This window comes from Oryzias melastigma, linkage group LG13 (assembly GCF_002922805.2).
Source record: "Oryzias melastigma strain HK-1 linkage group LG13, ASM292280v2, whole genome shotgun sequence".
Taxonomy (NCBI): Eukaryota; Metazoa; Chordata; class Actinopteri; order Beloniformes; family Adrianichthyidae; genus Oryzias; species Oryzias melastigma.
Window position 1 is genome coordinate 9,622,403 of NC_050524.1, and position 19,390 is coordinate 9,641,792.

The window sequence follows — 19,390 nt, forward strand, 5'->3', positions numbered from 1 at the left end:
TAAAAGGCATCTCTCAGAACGGGCATGATTTATTGAAAACCATCTCTTTTCCCTTGTGTGTAAATTCCAACTTCTGTAATTAGAGGAACTTCCCTCTTTATCATTCTCGGCATCAAAGCAAACAAATTGCACCATTTATTTCCAGCTGTAAATAAACAATGGCCAGCCAGGCAAAAGAACTGAGAGCAGTTGGTGAACTGGGCTTTTAGATTCAGTTCGTTCTAAACTATTTTTCTTATTCCCAAGAGCTGTAAAAGAAAGAGCTAATGATTCGCTATTTTTATCATAGCAGCATGTTTAAAGAGCAGCGTTCTGCTGCTTTGATCTAAAGTATAATGTACTGAGACATTACATGACTTTATCTAACAGCACGGATGCTTTTACATTTCAAATGCATAATGAGTAATTACCATCTATTACTTTGCCCTTGTTATTATGTATGGAGACGAGAACGGAAATGAACTGAACCAACAAATGAGCAGCGGCATGAGCTCCCTTTTTTTTTTTTTTTTTGCTTTCTCGTCATTACAGAAGCCGCATTTCCATCACAAGAAGGCCACATTCGCTCTGAAGCCTTTGATCAGACCAGCCTTGTGACTGTAAACCCTAAAAGCAAAACAAAGAAAAAAAATGAAAACATTTTTTTTCCCCTCTGCAGTAAAAGTGGATAAAAAAGCTCATTTGTGGACAGTGACGGTCAGTTGGATTTCTGATTGCCCACACTAGAAACACATTCACTCTGATCATCTTTTGAGCTTTTTAACCTTCTTTTTGCGTTAGCTTTCTGTTCCCATCCACAGTGTTACCGAACTGTTTGGATTCGTGTCTTAAAATCAGCTTTAAAATACACTAAAACATAATTATCATCCAGTTTTTTGCCATCTCTTAGTTATCTTGTTAGGCTGCCTTTTCCATGGAAAGTTTTATTATTTTTTTCTGTGGGTCTTTGGGGCTTTAAAAAAATAATTATTCCTCTAGATTTCAATAAAAACAGAAAACAATAACCTGAAGAGAATTATATAAATATAATAAAGGTTATTGTGTTACTTAAATGTTACTGCGGGGTTTAGAACTCATCTCTAAAAATAATTAGCTATTTTTTGGTTTTAAAATTATTAATTCTACTAAGTTCAATTATGTTATGGGCCAGTTTGACCCTTATATATATTTTCTTCAAGAACGTGCTAAAATACATCTATAATTTTGTCACCAATAGAACTTAATCTAACACAAAAATCCAACAAACCATTAAAAAAGAAATTACATCTTTCAAAAGTATTAAAGAGCTTAATCAGAGAACATGTCTGGATATGTCTGAGTTTGTCTTGCTTTTTTGCAACTGTACTGGACAAATGAGCATCCTCTGAAGTTCACATGATTGGGAGAAATAGTTTTAATTTTGGCTCTAATTATTGTTTTATGAAGTTATTTTTTATAACCGGGTAAATAACCGGGTATATTTCCAACCAAAACATTTTAGAACAAGATACATGAAAGAATTAGAGTATTATAAAGAATTAGAATTTTGTTGAAATCAAGATTCCTGACAAAGTCAAACAGTCTTGATGGAAGAAATGAATTTTAAAAACTGAAACGGGTCGGTACTAACCCTAACACAAGATGATGGTTAAAAATTGTTCTCTGTGGTTTATTACTAATGTTCAATTTTAACCAAGAAACCCCCAAAAACAGTGTCTTTTCTAGTACATAGTTTCTGTAGAGCGAGAATAATTCATAAGAATTTCACCTGTGAGTTATGTGCGGGATCCTTGACGTGGAGAAAAAAAAATGACCCCCTTCCCATCACCCAAAACTAAGCTTAGCTTAAAGCCCCTAACACCGCCAACCTAACATTAGCGGTTCAAAAAAATTGTGAGCAATGTTGGAGGTATCCAGCTGTACAGTTTTAATCCAGATGCCGGCTTCGATGTCTGTGTCCATGGATCTATTTGTCAACAAGTACATGCATCAGACTGGAGCATATTTTTTACATCACAAATACACTCTTTTTCAAACAGCATTTCTTTTTCTTCCGCTCCTGATTTGCAAGGATTTGAATAACCCTAGTGCTATCTTATTGGGTCCAGCTGACCCAAGCCTTACATTGATGCGTCATCCATTCCATGATAAATGTGGATGAAGGTGGATAAAATTTCATGTCTGCCACAGACACCAGTGAAAATCAAAAATCCTTTTTAAAAAAAGTTTAGCGCGCTGTCTGGTAGGGTCCAGATGACCCCACTCTCTAACTCCTTTTAGGATAGCACAAAATAAAGAAATACTCAGCAATTTTAATCTTAATTTCCCTTATATATACTCAGAAAAAAGTTTAAAACACCATATTTTATATATTTTATAGTCCTTAACCGACACATACTAAGTTTGACTGGAAATACAAAGTTGTGTTAATATTCAGACTGAAGTTTCAGTATATCTAAATCAGCACATGGACAGGTTGATATTTCCGTTTACCAATTTCAAGCTGACCTTTACCTCCTTTCGCCTGTGGGTGTTTGTGCTGCGGTCCTCTGAATAATTCAGATCTTATTCAGATCTCCGTGCAGGTGTGTGGAGTCAGATTTGAAATTAGAGCACGGATGTGATCATTACTGTAATATGCCAAAGTAAAAAAGCAACCACGGAACCTCCCTCGAGGCAATTTCTGTTTGGAACACCCCCGTACTTTGCAAACAGGAGAAGGCCAGAGAGTTTTCTGGCTTCTGTGTGTTTATTTGTGTGTGTTTAGGGGGGATGAAGGATGATGAATTGCCCATTTTCAATATCTCCATGGATATTGTTTCTGTAAATGGTTTGCCCAGCAAAAAAACAAATACCACAGTGACAATTTACTTGATGGACTGTGCAGAACACATGTGAACACCTCATTTCTTAGTTTTTTTGCTCCATGTCACTCCTTGGTGTGCAATTTTTCTTCAAAGTTACCTGAAACACGCAGCTAGCGGAATCCCGTTACCAATGATTTATGCTCTTAATGATTTCCACTGACATTTAATTAAAATATATCCAGTTATTTTAGACTTGGGCCACTTAGTGAGACCCCTCAAAGGGCTGTAACACTGCTTAACATCAAACCAAGAGTCCACATTTGAAACTATTTTTATTCATACATTTTAAGAGAACAAAACAAGCATGCAGTCATTTATAATTCATACAAAGTATGCAAGCTTTCTTTAACAAGGTAATGAATAATGCATCGATTCCACTTATAATAGATCATATCTAAAAGACATTCAAATGCATTCCAAACAAAGCAATCATCTCTGAAATGTTTCATTTAACATATTCTTTATATAATAAAAAATATATTCCAACATTTTAAATTTCAATAACTAATTTTTATTTATCTAAGAAAATAAACATTAATTAAGGTTTGTGATTAATAAAGTAATATTTTAAGATGTAATTTTTCATGACTGCACAACTATTCTCTTTTTTTCTGTTTTGAATGTCCTTCCATGTCATATAAAATGAAGAAACCCTACTAAATAGTGGTGGGAATCTTGCTGCACCTCACAATTCGATTTTATTCAGGAGGCAACAATACGATTTAGCTGCCAGTCTTCGGTCATAAAATGAGCAGTTATTGTCAAGTCCAAGCATCACATGCTAATGCTATCCTGTCAGATTCACAACTGCTGCCATGACTTCAGCTTTCGTCTCGGTACATAGTGCTGGGTCGACCGTGTCAGTGAAGAAAGGACAGATGTTATAAGGAGCAATGTTCCTCCACCACAGAATACCGTCTAAAGTCCTTGGTAGATTTAGCTAATTGAGCTTGTTATTTGCTAAGTCTTCTGACAGCGGTAGAAGTTTCTTTAGGATATCAAATGGTTTTTTGACCGCTGAATGTGCTCTAAACAGAACATGTTGGAGCCACACTCACACCAGCTGCAACCAAACAGTTTCTCCCCTCCCCTACCTCCAGGTTGAACCATACGGTGTGATTTTAGTATATTTGTTGTGTTCCCTGCATATTTAATTTTGATGCGACAGAGCTAACACACCAGTGTCTGGGCCAGTTGGATGATGTGATCCCCAAGGTCAGCCATCTTTTAGCGCTCTTCAAAAATGTCAGTGAAAAACGCTCTCAGTCTGATGACACACTAAAATAGGTGTTCCAAAGTCTAGTTTTTTGGCATCAGTTCTGAAGCTTCTACTTACAGAAAAATAGATCTATTAGCGTTTTCAATTTCTTCGTTTGTGCTGGTATGTGGCTCAACTGTGGGCCTACGGCTTTTGCTACGCTAATGCTAGCTTGTGGTTATGAGAAGCTGTAAACCAGTGTAAGAGAGCGTAAATTACGGTTATATCCGAATTCCTTCCATACTCACTATATATGTGCACTATATAGGACATTCGCCATTTTGTAGTGCTGTCCGAATATACAATTCCAAAATCGAGTGCCCTAGAAATTTCCCAGAAGTCTTTGTGACAAACCAATGTACATGGATGCTCACTACATTAGGAAATATAGACCACAATGCATTGCTGTCGATCAATTTTTGCAGAAAAAAAAAACATGTTTAAATGTAATTTTTTAATAAATCATCCACATTGTCATCATCACAGTGGAGTCACAAACAGATGATGTGAAATGTTCATATTGATTAGATTTTTACTTCATGAATTCAGTATTTAAAAAACGAAAGAAAAGCAGAGAGCATGGTGTCCGAATTGCATTTTAAATCCATGGCACTATTACGTTTTTAGTCGTTAGGGATTAGGGTAGGAATTCATGAGTCCCGCCCACAACCCAGAATTATATTTCTAATAAGTTGCAGGAAACAGGCTTTTTTTATTTTGACTACAAACTGCATAATCATAATCAAAAGATTACTGGGAATGATTTTACAATAGAAAAACCTATAATTAGAGCGGGACTTTAAAACTCATGTAAAATATGTTGCAGGATGAGTGAGAAATGCTGTATTTGTGTCCCATTTGTTGTGTAGGTGCAGCCTCAAAACCACGTTTTCCACTCCATTCATATCAAGCATGTCGCTGGGTGTTTGAATGGCCCAGTTTCTCCGCTTTGATCAATGCAGCCTCATCTTTTTCAGCTGAGTCCAGTCCCCTACAGCGTTGCTTATGAAATGATCAATACCGGCAAGAGGGGTCTGTGGTCTCTGGTGGTGCTGCTCGGTGGTTCCATACCATCAAAACCTTTCGAGGAGGGCGGATTGTGTTTGTACGCTCAACAGTTTCATCCTAGACTCTGAAATGCAGAAGGAGACACTAAATATAAATCTGTCACTTTTTAAGAGGAGTCTGGTGTGATACTGGCAAAGCACATGTGCTGCAGTCTGGGCTGCTGAAAGGGTTATGATCAAGCCTCAACCGGATTTATGCTCCTCGGGGTAAAAACGTGCCTCCTAATCTTCCTCGCTGATGGATGTCGGAGGAAGTTCAGTTCGGTTTAATTCAGGCAGGAAAGAGGCAGGCAGAGAGCTGCTCAGTTAATCATTTTTGAAATAATGCAGCTCACCTTTAGTTCCCCTCTATCAGGCTCAGTCTTGTCAAGAATGATGGGTTCGGGTTGACGCGGTTTTCCATTCAGCGTGCCATGATTTGGCATACTAAGAGGATCTATCAGAACTTCATATGGGACAGCGGGATGCATCCAGGATGAGGAGACGTGGATGTTCCAGATCTCCGGCTGCCCAAAGGTCCCTATAGATTAAAAAAAAAGCAACATTTGATTGAATTCATGGCTTGACTGTGTTTCGTGAAGCTGAACGAATGTGGTTTAGTCATAGCCGAATATCATTATTTGAAGCCACAAGAAATCTGCAGTTCTTTTTTTTTTACTTCTAGAGGTCAAGTTTGGTTAATTATCATAATGTTGTATAGAAGTGGAAACCGAAGCTTACTTGGTGACACCTACCGATATACTCTCCATATGCACTCCAAAGGCGTACAGTGTGGTCGGTGGATGAGGTAAGCACCACTTGATCACTGTCAACAATCTGCAGGCTGGACCAGAATAAAGAGACGTGAAAAAAACAGGAGGAGGCATTTTCTGGCAGAACACTCTTAATCATCCACACTGCCTCTACGGCTGAAGGCAGACGCAACCCGAGGAGCGTCTCACCTTGTCTGTGGAGGACTTTCCCACACACAGACTCCCCGGCACTGTTTGTTTACAGCAGCAGGTCTGAGTTGTGCTGCGGCGGATGCCGCTGACAGCTCTGACTAAGAATGAGCTGTCCCCAGAAGAATGGGAATTATAAAAGTGCGACTATCTGAAACTTAAAGAGACGTCAAGTGACTGCGACTGTTCCCCCGTCACTTAATAAGTGCTACCTGAAAGGCTCAATAAGAGGCTGATGATGAAGCAGTTTGTGGATTTTACGTACCTGGTTATTTTGCTGGTGTGAGCGCGCCAGAACATCTCAGCTGAGGAAAACAACAAAGGGAGACGGGAACAAACATTTTCAGAGAATCCTCATAAACAACATTTCTTCATGGTTTCACTGCAGACCCAATTAAAGTGGGAGAAAAGTGAGGCTAACCTCTGGGTGGGTTTTGATCAAGGTCACACTTGCTCATGCTGAAAACAAAGACGTAACCTATTCTGTCAGCCGCGTACAGCAGCATGTTCGCGTCTGATTTGGCCAGCTTTATTATCTTCTGCTGAAATTTACTCTAAATTGTGCATGAAAGTGGAAAAAAAGGAGAAAATAATGTCAACAACAAAAATAAATTTAATTTATTTAGCACTTTTACATAACTCCACATACGTCTCCACTACGGTCTTTAAAAATGCATAAAAAATCGTCATTATTGAAAACTTCCCCCCAAAATTACACTCTGCATGAGCTCAAATCACTGATGAGCTTATGCAGAAGATACATTTCATGGATGACATGCAATTTTCATTTCACAGTAATTATAGTTAGAAAATACACTTTTAAAGATCTTAAAATACTGGAGGGGACAAAAGGGAGATAATCAACATCTTTTATATTCAGAAGGAAAAGCGAGAGACACGTGAAACGCATAGTTATTAGAGATAAAATGGTGGATCTCACGGCTTTGAAGCTGCTCACAAGCTTCCCTCCACCGAGGACATTCCACAGATTCACATAGCCTTAAAAGAGCAGAGATTAAAAAAGAAGGTGATGGAATAAATGGCAAAATTGCATTCACTTTCTATGTATATACATCTATGTTCACCATTGGAAACCCAACATCAATTTTCTTCTGAAATTTTAAAAGTAAATTTTGTTTGTTTATTTTGGGAAGCAGCAAGTAACAGGGGTCAAAAAATTAAAGCCAAATGTTTTAAATAAATAAAAAAAAAAACCACTGCCATATTGACCTGTGGGTTCTCATGGGTTAAAAACATTAAAAAAGACTAAATTTTAAGATATTTAAATAGTTTGTTGCAAATTTAAGAAAATGTATTTTTGCTTTAAACCATTTTTGTTCTCCAGCAGATGGAGTGAAAATAGACTCGTCCAATTTCTTGATTAGTAACTTGCGTTTGCATGGTTGTGTGTAATTTGGATTTGTGTGTGTGCAGTTTTTTATATGTAACTTGTCTGCACATACTTGTTTGTGTATAACTTCGGATTTATGTGTGCGTATTTCTTGAATTATACGTAACTGCATGCACTTGAAATTGTGTATTCACATCCACAAAAATTACGAAATATAATTTGCACACGCAAAACTTTATGGCAGCTTAAAACTAACAATAAATACATATTTTTGAAAAACATTTGCACCAATCACTTGATACACACACAAAACTGCATTTACGTAAAAATCTGATATGAGACTCTTCACGTCTCCAAGAAAGAAAAGATTTGCGCGTAAGTGATGTGTTTAATTGCTGCTAGAATGCTGGGTCATCATAGTTTTCTTATCAGCCACTTTGAATTTAGATTGTAAATAATACTGAATGAAAATGACTTTTTTCCTATTTTCTTAAAGAGATATGCCTGATAATTAATTTTGAAGAAGTCAAATTGCTTGTTTTTAAACACTCAGCACTAAAGACATGGAAACGCATCATTTACACACAAAACTTGGTGAAAAGACTCTCACATCAGATTTGTACAAAAATACAGTTCTGGGTGTGTTTGTTGGGTGATTGGTGCATACATTTTTAAAGATTTGTACGTGAACTGGTAGTTAGTTTCAGCTGCTGTAGTTTAAAGTTGTGTGTGTGTAAATTGTATATATATATATTGCATTTTGCAATTGTTGTACATGTGAATACACAATTTGTAGTTCATAAAGTTACACACTTAGTGCATTGTATGAATTACAAATCAAGAATTATGCACATACAAATGAAAAGAGTCTGTTTTATAGATAGATAGATAGGTAGATAGATAGATAGATAGATAGATAGATAGATAGATAGATAGATAGATAGATAGATAGATAGATAGATAGATAGATAGATAGATAGAAATAGTTTATTCCATACACATAGTCCAATCAATAAAACTACAATAAATCAACACAATGTCAAAAAATACACAAGTTAAGAACAATATACAAAAATTACAATAGTTAATCAATAAAACTACATAAAAAAACAGATACATTTTTTCAAATTGCTGTCCCATATCATATCCATCTCCAGCTTGTTAAAGAAAGTGAAATCCCTCCTCTCAATGATACTAAAGTATCTAAATGTACTAACGTATTTCCGCCCAATAGCATCCAAGCTCCTTCCGTTCACTCGACAGGTTTTTAAGAAGTTACTTGCCCTCCATCAAAAAGCTGTCCTCTTTTCTGTCTTCTGATTGAGACATGAAAGTTGGTCCTCCATTTTATATTTCTGTTTGAAGTTCTCAGACTTCTATTGTCTTTGGTAAAAACCTTGAGACCAAAAGCTTGCTGGTGCCCCTCATTCTATTGAACAGTTTTATCATCTTTGACAATCAGAGGCAACATCCTTCATGGCATCAGCAGCCATACACTGGAATTATAACTCTAACTAAACACCTCATCACCTCTCCATGGAGGTTCTACAGCAGCATAGAGCCCTTTTGGGACAGACCACCCCCCTCGCCTGGATTTTCATGTCACTACCATGCAGATGGTTCCCAGTTCCATCCATCATTCCTGCCAAATGATGCTACACTTATTCCATGGATATCTGCCTACCTATCTGACATTTCTGCAACAATGAGGAAACAGCACCTTTAAGTTAGCCTAACCAGAAAGGTGCTCCTGGTATATGATAACAACACAATTGGAAATTGGAAATCAGCTCCTTCACTATGACCCTTTCCAAACTGGTAAAGAATCAGCATCATGAAGATGACTGGATACATTTTGTTTAAAAAATCATAGTTTTCCATTTTCAAACATGTAAACAATTGGATCATACTTGAGATACTTTGCCACTTGGTTCATGCAACTCTGTCACTTATTAGCTAAAGGGCTATATGTGGCTACTTCGGTGATAATTCAAATTATTCATGTCCTATAGAGTGATATTTGTCAGTGTGCTCATTTTCTAAACTCAGTCACATATTTATAGCATTTTAATGATTGTTTTAAGTTATGTATAATTGTAATTGTATAAATTACATTTTCTTTCAATCTTTGTAAGTATCTAGATAACATCTGCAGAATGTTTTAATGTTTATCACACAGACCTCTGATCCCAGACGAGAGAAGACTTGTATGTGAAGAAAGCCGCTCTAACTTTAGGTTACTGAAGAAAAGCATGCTGGGAACACTTATATCCAAATCTTCATCTGTATTAGAAAACAAAACAAAAGAAAGACAAATGTGGTGCTTCAATAAGAACAAACCTGATGAAAATCTGTATCAATGTAGTTAAATTTGCTACTTACCTTCAGCATTGTGCCGCTCATGTGCAACAGGGCCAGCAAACCGACAGAGAATACTCCCGGAAACAACATTCCATACAATAATCTCTCCGTCGCAGCTGCTGGTGGCAAGGAGAGATGGAGGACATTGTGCCACACAAAGGATGTCTTCTTTGTGGCCATTTATCTGAAAAGAGACAAATGTTGAGTCTTTCTTAAAGATTGTTTAAATGTATTGTCTGTGATGAAAATCTGGCTTGTCTACACGACAAAGATTCTCTCATTTCAACTTGTTGGAGCTACTTGAAGAGCTATGTTAAAGCAATGCAAACAAAGGTGGTCTTTAAGTAGTGTCTGGAAAAACAAACAAAAAAAAAGGCAAAATGGCAAAAGTTTCCCAGCTTTGGTTGGGTACACACTCAAAATATCACCCTATGTATATATACAGTCTTTGAATTTAAGCAGGTAAGTATTTTTTGGAATGTAGAGGCAGAATTAGAATTCTTCCTCATCCCCCATGGCTTCTCTGTTACACTCCATTTGAAGGGGCATTTGAAGCTTTATTGGTGTCGCAAATTGTTTTTTAAGGGGAAGGGGTAGGATCTAGAGCTGTGGATCCCTCCGCCGAGAGGGTGTCATGTCCCATGGAGGAGAAATGCATTTCTTTTCATGGGTGTGCTCTGAGTGTGTGATCCCCGGTGCTGGTCCGTGGATCACTTGCCACTGGGCAGCGGAAGAACTAATAAATTATATACTTTTTTTTTCTTTTTTTTTTTTTTTTTTAAGATGGAAATCTTTTATTTTGAAAATCGACCAGATTATCTTGATTAGCATGAATGCTAAAAGCAGTCTGGCGGCGTGTAACACAAGAAAAGTTTCTTAATTTGTTTTGTGGACTAACAAGGTTGGGAATTAGCATAGTCCCAATAAGATTTGTATTAGTAGTATGAGTCTGTCTAGAGCACTATGGCCGAGGAATTTTCACCCAAGCAAAAGTATTTATATGATTTTCAATATGTTGCATTTCTCTGAGTGTCGCTGGGTGAAGTCTCACATGTCCTGGGAATGGGTGGATCAAAGGCCAAATCTCCAGTATCATTATTTTTTTTAAAGACATTTTTTCTTCTCAAATTCCTAAATTTTCACTCATTTTCAAGAATGTTTTTAGGATAGACCCATGGTTTTATTGTCAATTTTTTTTACATTTGAAAATAAAAACAAAGGAAAACTATTCTAATTTATCATTTGTTGTCATGTTTTGATCTATTTTTTTAATGAAAAATAATATTTACTGGGTATGTTATATTGGGTTCAAAGGACCTGGCAAAAGTGATGGTGTAACACTTTATGGCGAAAGAGGGTTAATGAGCCTTATAGTTTGGTGTGCCTTATATTTAACATAAGTTTGAAAACAGACCATGACTGCGCCTTAAAACCCATTCCGCCATTCTACAGAAAATATGGTAATATGATAATGATTCTGATTGAACGAAACAATGTAGCAGTATTAGCAGGTGTGTGGCTAGCATAATATAGAAATATGCATTAAAATATAACTTAAAGGGTAACCAAATAGGGAAGTTGGAGGCTGTCTCCACCCACAGCCGAAATTTGAAAATCCAGTCAGAGGGGTGGGGCTTGGGGGCAGGACTGTTATTACTGCAGCTGTAGATCATGACGTGAGACTTCTGGTTTGGCCAATCACAATATTCAACTGAAATACCTCGGTTCAACCTTCAGGGGGCAGTACACAGGCGGTCTTTGACTATTTTTTCAAGAATTAGACAATTTTTTCTTAATTTATCAACATTTTGGCAACGACCAACATACAGCACTTTTAAAGCCCAATTTTATAGAGATCAAAATAAAAATAAGTTGATTTAGGGTTAAGTTACCCTTTAAACAAGGTTTAAAAATCAACGTGTTCAAGGTTAAACCACTAAGCAAGAGGAAAGACCAATAAAAAGACTCCTCCTGGTGCGCCTATCATTAAAACAAAGGCATTTATTCTATTTATCAAGTAACCATCAAACCTAACATGGTTACCTTGAATAGATGCAACAAACATGAGCTTGTTTGTAGCGCAACATAGCAGATGGCAATTTTTTAAATGTGTGCCAAAAGGAAACAATTAGCTCAACTGGGTCACGTTTTAAAAATTTTATAACCTGCAACACAACACTGACCATCTGGCACAGCAGAAAACACTTGGTGGAGATGAGATCGCTTAAAGGACAGGAAGGCAATCAAAGAAAACAATCCATTGATCTTTATTCTGCATGCCAGTGAGAAATGAATTTGGAGAGTTCTTTGCAGATAATCAAAGACTTCATTTTTTTCCCTCCTTTGCAACAGTAATGCATTTTTTCTGCGATAATGATGGGTATCTTCAGGTTTGACTGTAGCTATCAGCTGTAATAAAAGAGATTTAAGGGCTGAGAAAGTCACCTCTTCCAATGAGAACAGATTTCTGTTTCCTGTGCGAGACTCGTGCAAAGAAGCATGTGCCCTGCAGTCAGAGATAACTAGACCACATTACACAGGAAAAATCAGATAAGGGAACTGTCATCCACTCTCTGACTTTCTGGAAACTGATTATGCAGCTCTGGAAGTGTGATTCATCCTCAAGGAATAAAACAAAAAAATGACAGTGTGAATCACTTCCCTCCAATAAATACTTTAAGTCTGCCTTTTCCACAATGATGATGACTATACATCTTTTGAATCATCATTATTATTTTTTCATAAGTATTTTGAGCAAATTACTGAAATTACCCCAAGTTTGTTTTACAAGTTTGTTTTTTGTTTTCATTGTGTGTGGGGTCATGGGTGTATATGTTTTGGGGAGGGTGTGTGTGTGTGTGAAGGGTGGGTTGGGCTTTTACTGTGTATGTTTTGTTTTTAATTGTACAGCGCTTTGAGCTGCACCAAGTATGAAAGGCGCTTTTATAAATAAAGTTTGATTTGATTTGATTTGAAATGTATTGTTTTAACAAGTAAAAACTTGAATGCTTTGCGGCCACTGACTAGAATTTGTAATTTTCCCTGCAACATTAGCTTAAAATTTTACTTCAAATGCAACATTGACATTTTTTTATGTTTTGAAATGAACTAAAATATATATTCATCGATCGTCAGAACCTACTGAATCCTTTTTGGGGTTGCAGGAACCAACCCAGGTACTGTTGGGCAAAGGGGGGATACTCCCTGAGCAGATTCCCAGTATGTTGCAGGGCCACAGACTCACACATACACACATTTAGAAACACCCATTAGCATGTTTTTGGACTGTGAGAAAACATGCGCGTGGAAATCATGCAAATTCCACACAGAAGGGTCCCCAGCCAGGAGTTGAACCACTATGAACTAAGAGCACTAACCACTGTGCAGCTCTTTCTGCTAAAATGTGTCCATGGAAATGTTAGTATTGTGTGAAATGATTACCAAATCCTCCTGCCATGGAGGGTGTGGCTTTTGAACATGATGGGAATCTGTAGGAAGGTCCTGATGATGAAAACATTAAGAGAACAGAATATAGTTTAAGTTTCAGTGAATTGACCATGTTTATTTTTGAAGCACTGTATTTGTAAAAAGACGGAAAAAAATCATTTAGAAAAAAAAGAGGTAATGGAGGTCAAAATGATATATAATTGGGAGTATTATTTTTGTTTTTTCAAGTTTACACACAGACAATGTGATAAAAAAGATGGTTCTAACAATGTACAAAACCGAATTGGGATTCTATAAGATGAAACAGTAAAAATAATTTTAATCTCTTTTGTACTCACTGAGTAAATGTCAATCCTATGGTCTTTTCCAACAGACACCACATTGCTTCAAACAGAAGTTGCATAAGCTCAGAGTGGGTTTGTATTTACAAAAAGACTTTCCACATACTCTTCCTCATTACTTACAAGTTTGTGTGAACTTTGATAAGGGTGCAGTCACACACTGCACGACATTTCCAATCTATGGGGAAGAATAAAATACTGAAAAATTGTCTCCAATTTGAAATGTAGAGAAAACCTTTTAAAACCGACCTTTCTTTAGTGTCTTCAGGCACTGACCACTGTTGAAATTCCAAATCTTCAAAGATCCATCTCTTCTACCAGTAAAAAGTCTATATATACACACATATATATATTTCTTTCTGTTTATATATTAACTTTGTGCTGATAAAATAAAATAAACACCATTAACAGAAGCATAATGACAAATGACACCATGCAAAGTTCAAACAGCGTTTAGATAAAGTTTAAAAGTGTAATTTTTTAATTTAGTCCAAACTTATTTTTTTATAGGCCTGAGTATGTTCAGCACATACTCTGAAAAAATCATATCAATTAATCTTGTTGATTTCTTTATATCTATTTATTATATCACTGATGTAAAAAAACAAATATTGATTGAAATATATTAGAATTTGCATAATTTATATACATGTTTTTGACTCAATTTTTTACATCAATTATCACATGAAGAAATTGTATCTCCAACACTCATTCAATTTCTTCATCATTAATCATAATTGTCTGATTAATGTTGATTGTTCTGCAAATTTATTCAGATCAAACCAATTCTTATATTCAGTTATGTCTTTGTCAGCTGCATCCTATAGTTCCTCCAAATGATCTCAACAACTAAAAAAGATTTGTAACAACTGCAAACAAAATGGTTTTCAATATGGCTGGAAAATTCAGAAATATTATTGATGTACAGAATAAATAGTAATGGCTCCAGCACTGAGCCTTGAGGAACACCAAGCCTAATTGGTGTTTTCAACATGGCTGGAAAATTCACAAATATTGTTGATGTACAGAACTAATAGTAATGGCTCCAGCACCAAACCTTGAGGAACACCAAACTAAATTGACATTCGTTTTGATTTTACCTTATTTCTATCAACATACTAAACTTTCCTTCAAATGCAAGTGAGAGTGTTTAAATGAATTTAAGAAAAATGTTGGGATCATAACTACCTCACCTCCTCCCTTTGTTGTCCATTGTCATGCATGTGATAGTAACATCGTCTGAACTTCCAAACTCAAAGAGTTGGTGCCCAGTGTCCAAGTCCCAGACCTTCAGCACCTAGAAACCAGTAGGAATCAATCTTCCTTCACAAACAAACAGCCTGCATGTTTTTTTCCTTTCGTTAAGTTGCTCAGCATGCTGCCAGACACTCATTTACTCACTGAGCCCTCACCACAGCTCACGACTTGGCGGAACTCCTCGCTGTAGGAGCAGCACAAAACAGGTTCATTATGTGATTCAGTCAAGCGACGGTGAGGCTGTGGTCTGACAGGAGAGAGACAAAACAAAATTAATGAGGGACATTAATACCGAGCTCTTTCTTTGAATTAAAATCTAAAATGTCCATTTGAAGAGTGGAAGTGGAGTGTCAAACTCAACAAGTAAAAGCCTGTATTACCATTAACCATAATTTTTGTTTAATTTTGATCGTTTCATTACATATTTATAGCATTACTTGGCTAAAAATTGAACCGAGAAACAACCTGAGCTTCAGCTTGAGCACAGCCATGCTGTCTGCTGCAATATACAGAGATTTCATTGCAGGGGAATAGTGGCATGCAGATATTTCTCCATAAATGCTGCTGGCCTTAGAGTCTCCCGTGAAAAGGCAGCACTCATCCTGAATGTGCCAAATCTGAAATGAGAGCAAGAGAAGAGTGATGGAAGGTCACTCACGTCTTTACAAAAAGTATTCCCCATTTGCAACTACAACTTTTATTCAAGTTTGTAGAAGTTTGCCCAAGTGGAAAATGATTTATATGCAGAAGATGTTATGTAATGACTGATTCTGAATGTTGATAGTTTTTCCTGATATTTTCGGTTTATTGTGTGATAAAAAAGACTTTTAGAATTAAAATTTGATACATAAAGGATAATAAAAATAAGAGTTACTTTCACAGTGCAGTCTACTGAGACTGAAACAATCTGACTGTCCTTTGAGGAGATCCGAAGGAAGACGATAGGAGTAGCGTGGCCTTTCAAAACACCAGTAGGTTTCCTAAAAAGAAATGTAAAAATCAAGTAAACAGAAAGTAGAATTTTCTCTAAAAATATCTACAAAAGATGGACACTTCAACCTGGTTCCTCACCCTGAAAAGTGTGGGTGCCACAGCCGTATGAGTCTGTCCATGCCTCCAGTCACCAGCAGTTTGTGCTTCAAACAAAGGTCAAAAGCCTTCACACCTTTGCAGATGGTGAAAACAGTCTGATCACACGGCGCTCGAGCCTGTGGAGGTGCGCTCGTTTTCGCTTTCCTGGATCTACCTAATCCAGGAGCCTCTTGAATCTCCTGTAGCCGCTTTGCTGAGTCTGTCAGAGGCCACAAACGGCCTAAAGAAAAAAAAAAAAAAAAGACAGGAGCAGAAAGCATTACATTACCATAATGTGTGGGCATTGATCAAACTATGCTTAGAGTGCACGGCTAAGTCATCATCCGAACAAGTAATGCAGCAAAAGGACACGCCAGGCTATCACACGCATGCTGGCATCGATTGGTGATTTTGTTATGGATGCGTCATAATGAGTCATCCTGCAGTTTTTCAGGCCGATTGTCCAACGTTCAACACTATGTTCAACTTCTAAACAGTCTTATTTGTTCACTATGTTCAGAATACAATACAAATCTTGTTTTTGTGTTAAAACAGTCTCATTTTCTGCAAAAATAGATCCTAGAGTATTTACCTAAAACCAGTGAAGAAGATTCTTCATTTGAAGAGGAGGCAACAACTTCAAAGCTGTGAAAATATTTGACCTAAAATGAAAAAAAATATATATTGCAAAATTGAAAAATAAAAAACATAATTACAAACCAAAAAAAGAAGTTTCTTCAAAATTGTAGGTGATTTTATTATCTATTTTATTGTATAATCCACTCAGTTAGGACAATCCAGTTTTTTTATTATTATTATTATTGGAATGCTGTTATTAGCTTAGCCGCTAACATTTCTTAGCACTATCAACTCTTGTAATAAGTCTTTTGGTTGTTCTGAACTTAAATCTTGTTGGGTGGTGCAGTTGTGCTCCATTATATTTGAAAATGGATCAATCGACTTCCCATTTAAACGGAATTTGCAATTTTAAATTATACAATATTGTTCAAAACTACTTGTAATTTACATTTCTTTATCAAAAAGGATTATGAAGACAGGAATTTTGGCCTCTTTTATTTTTTTCATCTAAAAGTGTTTAATAAAGTTAATACCCCAACAAACCAGTGCAAACACATGTAAACCCTATAATTTGTTCAGCTTTGCACTGATGAGTTCAGAGTTTGCTTTTGCGTAATTAAATGTAATGGTTGTGGGTTTTACAAACCCACAAAAATAACGTAAGAATACACAAGTGAAATCTCGCCGTGAGGTCTGGCAAATTGTTTTGAGAAGTCGGAAGGACCATTGTCTTTGGGCACAAATCTGGCAGAAGATGGCAGATCATGTTTAATGTATTCATGGAGGCAGAAAGGCTCCATCAGCATGAAAGAAGTCATTAACAATTTCTTTAATCTAAAATTGAACACGGATTAACAGAGATAGTTTGCGTCCTGTGATTACAGGAACCCTGCAGGGCGGGCATGGTGCTGCAGCCTGGTTGTGGTTTTAATGAAAGAGCTGAGAGACTGTTGGCATTATATGACACAATGACAGATGGATGAACATGTAAACAGAGGTAAAACGTTGAGTAGAGTGCTCAGCATCCCCACAAACACCCTGCAACCCAGTAACATTCACTGACAGTCTTATGAAAAATACTAATTATTTTATTTTAGTTGTATTGCTAAATTTGACCTTTAGGCTAAACATAAATGAAAAGTGTACCTTTGTTACCCAGTCACAGTGAACTTTCCACCTAACAAATGTCACATTTGGAGAAAGCACAGCTCTGGAAACTGTTGTGGTGGGAATGTTTTCAATTTTTGGTAAGATATTCCATGATCTGTAATTTAAAAAAAGAAGAGACTATTAACATTAAAGCCTGAAACCGCGCTCATGTCATAACGCTCAGCTTGATTGGCAGTCTCTCCTAAAGTAATCATTTGTTTGGGGTTTATCTTTCTCATAGCTATTTTGATGAAGAAATTCATGCAAAGTTTCTATGCAACATTAACATGGCTGAAGAAGACAGCATAAAGTACTTAAATAAGTAGAATTTGAAACTGGAAAAATTAGGAAAAACAGAGTTTAACTCTGCAAAAAAATCACAGACTTAAAGGTAGAATATTATTAAAAATTGGTAACAAGCCAATATTCAAATATCTGCATCAAAACTGAAAAATAATTTCTAAATAAACAAAAAAAGTAAATGAAATTTATTAAACTTCTTTATTGATTCATTGTTCGATTTGGTTTATTTCAAGCATAGATTGTGAAGAATACAGGACAAAACACAAATATTTGAAACTCAGAACAGAAATAATGAGATGCATTGATGAGAAAATAACAACAAATAATAACATTTAATTTTTTTTTACTTTTTACTCAAAATTTCTGATTTTCTTGTTAATTTTTATTTCTTTTTTTGATGCAAAAATCCTTTTTAAAGAGAAATTGAATTTTTTTATGATTATTATATTGTGTGATGACACTAAACCTTAATGTTTTGCAAACTATCTTTTTCACATTTTCTTCTTTTTTGATTTTACATTATTTCTACAATCTGTTTGGTTATTTGATTGTTTTCATTGACAATCAAATGATCCAAAACTAATTTCATTAATCAAATTATTATTGTTTTAAGCAATTTTAAAATTCTTCATGTATTTAAATAACATTGGAGAAAAAAGGTTTTGCAGCTGTTGTACATAAAGCAACATTACCTGAATGTCTGTTTAACAGCAGATATCAAAAAGATGTTCACACATCCCTGAAACACAAAATCAACTCATCACTGCTTCAGCCTTAACATTTTCTGTTCCTTTGATTAATTCCCAACAATGAACCTACCTCAGTGTCTCCATATAGCAAACAACATTTATCAGGGCCAGCGGAGCTTTGGCGTGGGGGGATAAAAAACCCATTAGGAGCATCGAACACACAGGTGTTTGTCAGAGAAGATGCAGAACGTCGACCCACCTGCAGTCTACAGTCAGAGGAATTGAGTCCAGGGCGCTAATTTGACAACAAGGTTTTAAAGTTGGAAGTTCATAAAACTGGATCTCTTTGCTCCTGAAAGATAAATATGGACAAGAACAAACAAGTTAGATGATTTATTGTAATTGGAGGATAAAATGTGGATCCGATTTTTCCAATACCCAGTTCCAACAATGAGCTTGTTGAATTCCTCCATCAGTGTGAAATCAGTTGCCCACCTTGACTTTTTACCAGCAGATCCTCCAGTCTACAAAAAAAGAAGTGTCTTTTACGTTCACTGACATGATGATGTTGATATTATACACTTCTGTATGGATATAATTGTATATATAAAGTATATTTTCCCACTTAATTGACTGAATCTATTTATTGAATAAGGACAGCCATAAAAACATAGACACACTAAGAACAGCAGCCCCATGCATTCATAATGCTTTTACATGTAGCCAGTTT

The 19,390-nt window shown here is 36.2% G+C and overlaps 1 protein-coding gene across 1 annotated transcript; it reads right to left on the bottom strand.

Moving 5' to 3' along the window:
- Positions 1–4,625: 4,625 nt before the first annotated feature.
- wdr95 (WD40 repeat domain 95) lies at positions 4,626–19,184 on the bottom strand (the record flags this gene model as incomplete). Its single annotated transcript, XM_024276510.2, is given in 23 exon segments — positions 4,626–5,236; positions 5,507–5,691; positions 5,906–5,994; positions 6,378–6,417; positions 6,534–6,666; positions 7,053–7,111; positions 9,645–9,746; positions 9,846–10,008; positions 13,266–13,325; positions 13,610–13,655; positions 13,736–13,790; positions 13,862–13,941; positions 14,806–14,909; positions 15,014–15,116; positions 15,335–15,486; positions 15,744–15,849; positions 15,941–16,181; positions 16,533–16,602; positions 17,666–17,783; positions 18,664–18,710; positions 18,791–18,836; positions 18,920–19,012; positions 19,099–19,184. Coding segments are annotated over 23 exon segments (2,139 nt in total). The 3' UTR covers positions 4,626–5,224.
- Positions 19,185–19,390: the final 206 nt, after the last annotated feature.